The sequence below is a fragment of the Crocodylus porosus genome, unplaced genomic scaffold (assembly GCF_001723895.1).
Source record: "Crocodylus porosus isolate Cpor-Errol unplaced genomic scaffold, CroPor_comp1, whole genome shotgun sequence".
NCBI lineage: Eukaryota > Metazoa > Chordata > Crocodylia > Crocodylidae > Crocodylus > Crocodylus porosus.
The window spans coordinates 38,802,290-38,810,460 of NW_017728949.1; the positions used below are offsets into that span (position 1 = coordinate 38,802,290).

General features: G+C 49.5%; 1 protein-coding gene across 1 annotated transcript in view; it reads right to left on the reverse strand.

The window, feature by feature from the left end:
• AGPS (alkylglycerone phosphate synthase) overlaps positions 1 to 5,438 on the reverse strand; it is a 129,096-nt gene extending 123,658 nt beyond the window's left edge. Inside the window, exon 1 of the mRNA XM_019554267.1 lies at positions 5,200 to 5,438. Within this exon, the coding sequence (XP_019409812.1) occupies positions 5,200 to 5,381 (182 nt within the window). The 5' untranslated portion in view covers positions 5,382 to 5,438. The remainder of the gene's footprint in view (positions 1 to 5,199) is intronic.
• Positions 5,439 to 8,171: the final 2,733 nt, after the last annotated feature.

Sequence of the window (8,171 nt, forward strand, 5' to 3'; positions counted from 1 at the left end):
CACCCCTGATAAACTTATAGGTGGCCATCAGATCACCCCTGAGCCTACGCTTTTCCAGGCTAAAGAGTCCCATGTCTCTCAGCCTATCATCGTAAGATCTGTTTTGGATAATGACAAGAAGCGCAACAGGAAAGAGACGAAGATGAGAAACGAAGAGGGGCAACCGCGGGGAGAATCCCATGCCCCCTTCACCCCTATTGCCCCTAGACTAATGTGTCCCCGAATTGGGACCCACGCCTTCACCCCAGCTGGGGTTTCTCTTATCCCCTTTGGGATCTGCCTCCTCCCTAGGGTCGCGGCACCCACCACCTCCGGCCGGTGCTCCCTTGCCAGCTCCTCTGATCCCCGCCAGTCTTCCCTGGCACGGGTATCTCCCACGCCACCTATGGCCATTGCCACTGCTGGCCCTTTTGATCTCTACCAGTCTTCCCCGGCGCAGAGATCACTCACAGCTTCTGCTGCTGCCAGCCGCAGTGGCTGCACACACTCTGCTCGGCAGTTCCCCGCCACTCCTCCAGCACTCTGCATCCTCTCTCCCGCGCTCTCAGGGCTGGTTTTTATCTTTGCCAGGTGATACCTCTTCATGACGTCACCCAGCTCCAGCTAGAGATAGGCACGGCTGATAAAAAGCTCGGACAATTTTCCTTGGCATGCCTCCTCGCTTTTCTGGACCCCTACAACAGGTAAGTGTTTTTTTTCTTCTTTTACTTTCAGCTGGGGGTCTACCTCTGGACGAGGCTTCTCCCTTGGTCGACCCTGCATCCCTGGGACATCTTCAAATACCTGAAGGGTAGTTACAGAGGATGGAGCTGTCCAATTCCCTAAAAGTAGCCTAAGGAGCACGGGTCATCAACTGCAACAAGAGAAATTTAGGTTGGACAGCAAGAAGAATTTTCTCACTCCAAGTAAGGGTAGTTAACATTAGAGCAGACTACCCAAAAAGGTTGCAGAATCTCCATCATTGGAAGTCTGAGAGGAAGTTAGATCAGTGGTGCTCAACCTCCAGGTCAGATGCAGCCCATGAAGGCAGTATGAACAGCCTGTCACCAGCAAGTCAGCGCAGGTGAATGCTCCTGCCATTCATCCCCTCCTTTCCCCTATAGCTGAACTCAATGATAGAAAGAGAGGGTACAAGCATCAGCACTGCTCTCTCATGATGGCATGCTCAATTTTTATGCAGCTCTGGAGCCTAGGAACCAAGCACAGACACTGTCCACCAGGCTGGTCCCTTCCAGCTCTAGGTTTCCTATAATTATATTTCCTTCCATTAAGTAACATGGTTTCTGAACCTTTGCAGATCTGGACAGGCCAATCTAAAAGCCTGACTAGCACCCTACCAACTTTGATTCTTGCATACAATCAGTTGCAAGGATTCTCTTCAATAGCTCTCATTTAACATCAAGATTCACAAAAGATGCAACCCTCCAGGCCAGTTTTTACTTAAAAAGGTACCTAACAGAGAATTTTCTAATACCCAAATGTCTGAGGCTATTTGAGACTCCAGAGGAAGACTGTGAGAAGAATAAAGCTTAACACTCAAAGAGCCCCTAGAGACTCCACCTAAAACTCTAGCTCAAGGGCCTTACACCTATTTCAATTACAGCAATACAAACAGGTGTCCAAGGTAGGAAGTCCCATGTCACTCCAAACGTTATCATTCAAAACCAACAGCTTAAACACTATCTAGGAGTCAGCATAAAATGTGGAGCACTGGTGCTGGGTTTGCATTAAAAACACTTCAGAAAGCTACTGCAATTCTGTACTACCTTCACAGTTTCCAAATTGATTTGCAGCATACCCAGACAAAGACCACACTATAGCAGTCTAATCTTGGGCAAAGACATGAATCACAGTCCCAACATCTACTTTATAGAGAAGTTACAACTCAAGGAAGTACTTAGGAGGATTTCAATTAAAACAAATCCTTTTTCATCTGACAAAATGATTATAACAAAACAAGCCATTTGTTTTATATTTGTCCACTGCCAGGTTAGACAAAAAAAAAGCACATATTTAAACAGTCGCATTGAGTTAACCCAATCTTCAACTAAGCACTGAAGTCATGTTTCTGCAACAAGGAAATGCTAAATAGCTAAAATAGCAAGGGTCTGAAACTGTTCAAATAATGGAAGCCAAGAAGGAAACTAAAGATGCACTGAAAGTGCATGGGTGAAAAAGCTATAGGCATCACATACAGCCACCAAAGCAAAGACCTGATTCTTTACAGAACCAACACTTCCATGAATGCCAGGAACAATGGCTAAACATTGATTTACGAGAATAAGCAAATATTTCATAGGCACAGGAGGAAAGAATTGATTAGGGCAGCATATGCTGAAAGGATACAAAATGGAAATGTAGCTCCTAACCTTTCCAGCACACAGGTCAGATGAGTGGGGCACAGTCAGTCTACAGGCCAGATCTGACCCTACGTGCAGCAAACTGGAGTTGAATGGTAGTATTTTGAGCACCACTGCCCTATACAAGCCTGTTGAACTGTGATGCCCAATTCCTTTAACAACTGTGGTCCTTGCTGCATTGAAAACAGCCATGTATCAAATGGTAAGCAAATCCAGGTATCAGGTATGCCTGAATGCTCCTAATACAATCGCTGCCCAGGATTTCTCTGGCTTCCACTCCTTAGTCTCAACTGAAATAATTCTTGCCCAAGACTCCAACTTCTTTTTGAAGTTAGATGTGCAACTCATCCTTGCCAGTAAATGTATTTTATGCAAATATATTTATGCTCTCAAGGCATGGAATGGCTGCCATTTTTATGATAGTGAGAAGCTGGGCAAGACTTGTCCATACGTTCTAAGAACAAAGTAAATGAAATGCTTAGAGAACAACAAGGGAAATGTTATTTTCTCCTCCAGCCTTCTAATCCTACAGTAGGCAGCCTAGGAAAGGAAACCTGCTCTACCAGGATGCTCTGTCTTAGGTCAACAGTCACCTCCTGGAGGCATAAAAATAGAGTGCAATTAAAACAACATCACCATATATCATTAATGTGAAGACAGATAATTGTAGTCCAAGTACCAAACCTCTAACTCAGCGGTTCTCAACCTTCTTAGATTTGAGGCACTCTCTTTTCTACTTAAGGCAACTCTTGGAAAATGTAAGTTTGTAATTTCTACTCTTTTTTGACTACAGAAAAATAATAGAGAAATTCCTCTCCTGCAAAGAAGTAAAGGACCAAAACAGGTCAGAAGGCTATTGACACTATTAATTCATAGCTGAAATCTGTGGGCTTACCTTGTGAATCATGTTTGCATGGCACACCTCAAGTCACTTGAGAGGATCTCAAAGCACTGCTCTATCTTATTCTCATGCAATGTTACCTATACTTATTCTCTGCCAAGAGAAATTCTGGCAACAAACATCAGCCGCCACCACCAAGACTACCAGCACACATGCATATCCACTTGCTGTCAAAGCTTTTGAGCAACTGCGCTACAGCAGCTAGATCACCGGAGTGCAAAACGCACTGTGAGATGGTATGTTCCCAGTTACCAGACACATCACTTTCCTTTGCAGAAGTGCTGTAAGCTGCCAGCAGGAAGGAAGCCTCTCACACCACAGAGAAATTTTGAGTGTCAAAAAAGCTCAATTTTTTTGTAAGCAGAACTTGAGCTCTGCTTGCCAAAACTCTCTAATGTAGACTACAGCCAAGTTGATAAGTCACCCAAGTTTACATCAGGTTCGTACATTCTACAATGTATTGCAACTATAGGGTTATCTACAGCATCTCCACACTAAATTGTGATCCCACCCACTTGGTCTAGCTCATGGTGTACCAAAACCCAGATATGACCATAAGCAAATAAAGTTAAATCAGTCCAAGACAGAGCCTAAAGCCAACAGTGGGGTGCACACTATAAGGTCCCTCTAGGCTGGCTATATCACCCCATTTTAGGTATTTAATACATGCTGAGAGAGGAGAGGGTGGGGTGCACTTCCCAAAAGAACTTCTGGGCTCAGCACAGAGCCAGATAAACAAGCCCACAGACAAATGAAAGCAAGCATTATCGAGACTTTAAGGAAGCGAACTTATCTCCTTGACCCAGCCTGCTATGTCATATCAACTATTTCTTATTCTTAAACACTAGATCGGAGAATATTTTTGTAAGCAAGATCCCAGCAAAAAGAGCCAACAAAACCTAGATAACCCCAAAATACTTCAAGCAGTGCCTAAAGCCATTTGCAGAAGTTTCCATAGCATCAGATGAAGATTTCAAAGAACTCCAGCCTCTGATGCACACAGATCAACAGGGTGGCATCCCAACTTCTCCATGGGCATCCCAAACACTGCTGATCTCAAAGTGTTTCACAAGCATTAACCAAGTCCCCAACTCATCTGTCAGTCTGATGCTCAATTGCTGCATTTAGCAACCAGGTGGAAGCAGATGTTGCCTTTGAGTCACTGTAACTTTTTACAGTGGCACAAAGGATGAGCAGACACCCTTGTTGTGCCACAGGTGTGGCTCCGGGAAAGGTGGCATCAATTTGTTACAATCTAGCAGCTGTTTGCTTTATGGTGCAAGAGTGTGGACAGCCCCGAGCAACCTGCACTCTCCAGCTACCCAAGACAGGCACCCAGGGACCTGAGGCTGCTTACCCCAGGAATTCCCATTGAGGATCAAGCCTCTCAAGCCCTAGCAACACCTGCTCGGCTTTCCCTCTGGGGATCTCAGGGGACACATCTCCAAAAGCAAGAGCCAAGGTCGCCCTGGGATCTCCAGGATGTAAGTGGAGAAGCCCCAGCTTCCCCTGCCTACAGAGACTCCCCAGGAAAGGCGCTCGCAGGGCCAGAGGGGTCTGACCCTGCGTGGGAACTCCTGAAGTGCAGAGGACCAGGCCCTCCAGCCCCGGGAGAAGGCAATGACAGCTGTCCTGCCACATCAGTGGGCGAGGACAAGGGTCGACAAGCAGATTTGCTGCTGAGAAGGGCACAGCCGGCACAGCTCAGCCCCTTCTTCCCTCACCTGCTTCCAGCTTGAAACTTCACTTCCCCCAGGGCGGGAACGAGACGGCGCCTCCCAGTCCAGCACAGCCCTGCTACAGCGCCCTCCCTGCCCAGACGGAAACCTGCGCTCCCTCCCAAGTCTCCCAGGAGCCCGCACAGATCTCCGCCTGCCCCCCGGCCCCGGGCTGCCCGAGCTCCCCCCCGCGGGGACTCCCGCCGGCCGCCGCGCTCACCGCCTCTTGGGGATGGTGGCAGGGCCCGGGAGCCCGGCTGCGCCCTGCGCCCCGCACGGGCTGGCGGACAGGAGTACGGGCGCCTCGCGGGAGCCCCGCAGGTGGCCGGAGAGGACGCGCAACCTGCGTTGGGCGGAGGACGCGGATCCCGGGGCGCCTCCTGCTTCCTCCGCCGCCGCCATCGCACTTCCGCGTCGCGCGGCCGAGCGCTGCCGGGTGAAAGGTCGCGGGCCGGGAAGGCAGGCCGCGTGGCGGGCGCTTACAGCCCCTCCCGGCGTGCACCGCGCCCCCCGCGGCCACGCCCCGCGTCTGGCCACGCCCTTGCCGGCTGCAAGGGGCTGGGGAGCTGGACGCAGCCGCGGCGGAGGGGGGGGGTCGGGCGCCTAGTATGGGGCGCTCCCTGGCGCCGCTGCACGCGCGCCCCAGTCAAGCAGGCTTGAGTGGCACTGGCCCCTTGACAATCGCCCCCCGGTCACTACACGTCTCCTCCTTGCACCAGGCGTGCTTCCCCCCGCCCCCTCGCTCATCCGGGAGAAAATGCGGCCCCTCGGTGCATAGGACTCGCGGAGCGCTGTGCTCGCGTCTCCCCGAGGCTGAGCGAGCGCGTCCTGCTCTAGGCCCCCTCCGCGCCGCGGCGGTCTAGTTCTCGTCCCTGTTCCCGGTTCTAGACGCGCTCCGTGTCTCCACACTCCAGACCCCTCTGCGGCCTGGTCGCTTCCAGGCCAGGGATCCACAAGAGCCACTTCCAAGTAGTGAATGATGGCCAGGAGCTCCAGAATTGACGAAAACGCCAAAGTGCATAAAGACAGACACCATTTTTGTCATACCAAAGAATTAGTCCACCTGCACTGACACTTTCTTGCCTGTCCTTCTCTTCCCTTTTTTCTGCCCCTTTTCTTCATGCTTTGCAATCCTCCTCTTCAACATTTTGTCCCTCTCTTCTGTGGCAGCCTGCCAACTGCCTGCCCTGCCTCAGTGCTATCATCCACTTGCTGCTGGTGCTCTTGCACTACAGAACATCTCAGTACTTCTCCCAGTTATGGGAATCTTCGACCCACCAACTTCCTCAAACTCTCTCAACCTCCATTGCTCTACTTGCACAAGATCTTGGTGCTTTCTTTCACTGACAAAAATATAAGAATGCCTTCCCTCCTTCCTCAGCTTGCCTCCTCTTCTTTCTTCCTGTCAAAAATATAGAGGGTTTTTTTTGGCTCTTTCCTTCTCTAGTTCATTCCCTTAACCCAGTGACCCCATGCCATCTCCTTCCCTACTTCTTCCATTTAGCTTTTCACTTGCCCTTCATCATACAAGAAGACTTTAACCTCTCCCATCTTAAAGCAAAGGAAACCCTTCTAGCCCCACTTACCTGTCTGTCCTCAACTCCGTTATTTATTTTATGTTTAGATATAATGCTCATTGCATTTATACCATCTACAGTTGTGGAATTCCTCTCCTGCAGTTTTGTCCTAGAACCTCTCCAATATGGTTTCTAGCCCTAACATACCATTGTGGCTTGAATGGCATTGGGAAATAAGACAGCAATGGGCTTCTCCTGCTGAGGAAATGCACCGAACATCACCTTGTCATCACTAACACAGTCTTCTGCCGCCAAACCACAATGAGATGTCTTGGATACACCTGCACTCAAAGCATTGGCATCTCATGGATTACATCATCATCAGGAGAAGAGAGAGGATGTCAGTCACAAAGGCCATGAGAAGTGCAGAATGCTGGACTGACCACAGGCTTTATAGTTTCCAAGCTGAATATCAAGATACATCCTAGTTGACAACCACAATGCAAAAAAGCACCCAAACGCTCAGTGTCTCCAAATTGAAACAGGAGAATGTGAAACAGGCATTTGTCAAAGAACTGTGCAGCCAAGTAGTAACACTACTGTAGTGTAAATTAGTGTAAACTCCAATAACATCGAGGCATCCTTCAGAAAATCTGTCTACTCAGCTGCATCCAGTACTCTCAGTCACACCATATGTAAATATCCAGATTGGCTTGATGAAAATGATACTGACATAGGGAAACTATTGAATGAGAAATGACCTGCTTAGAAGACAGCACTTCAACATCTAAGAAGGCAGCCTTCAGTAATATCAAAAGAACTGTCCAATGCAAACCCATAGAGATGTAAAACTCATGACTGAGCAACAAGGCAGATGAGATGAGAAGTACTTCTGGTCCATTTCTGGGTTCACTGCCGAGCACATGGGGAGACCTCCATGCTTCTGTGGAATGCTCCATCTGCCCCAGCATCTCAGTGTTTACAAGTTGCACCTGGTACCTTGAAGTACGTAGAAAAAACATTTACAGCTGTGTCTATAGCTGAATCACTGTGTAGCAGGGCACCAGGGTGCCTGCTACTAGCAGTAGGAATAGGGCTGCTGAAGCTCCCTGAAGCAGCACAGATGTGGGTTGCTGGGGCAACCAGGCTGGTCACATGACCAAAAAGGGGCAGGGCCAGGCCCTTACAAACAGCTAGGCCAAAGCCTAGCTAGTAGTTCCTGTTCAGCAGCCTGAGGTGTGGGAGTGTCTAGTGGAGCAAAGGCAACTCCCTGCTCAGAGCAGGACCATCCCCAACTAGATCATCCTACATGTGATTGTCAAGCCTTGTCTTAAAGACCCCCGGAGTAGGAGCCTGCACCACTTCGCTTGGAAGTTGGTTCCAGATCCTAGCCACCCTGACCGTGAAGCAGCGCCTCCTGATGTCTAATCTGAATTTACCCTCTGCCAGCTTGTGACCATTATTTCTAGTCACTCCTGGTGCTGCTTGGGGGAACAGGGACTCCCTCAATGCCTGCTGGTCCCCTCTGACTAGTTTGTAACAGGCCACTAGATCCTGCCTCAGCCTTCCCTTATGGAGGCTGAACAGGTTCGAGTCCCGTAGCCTCTCCTCATAGGGCCTGCCCTGCTGCCCCCTGATCATGCGAGTGGCCCTCCTCTGGACCCTCTCCATGTTG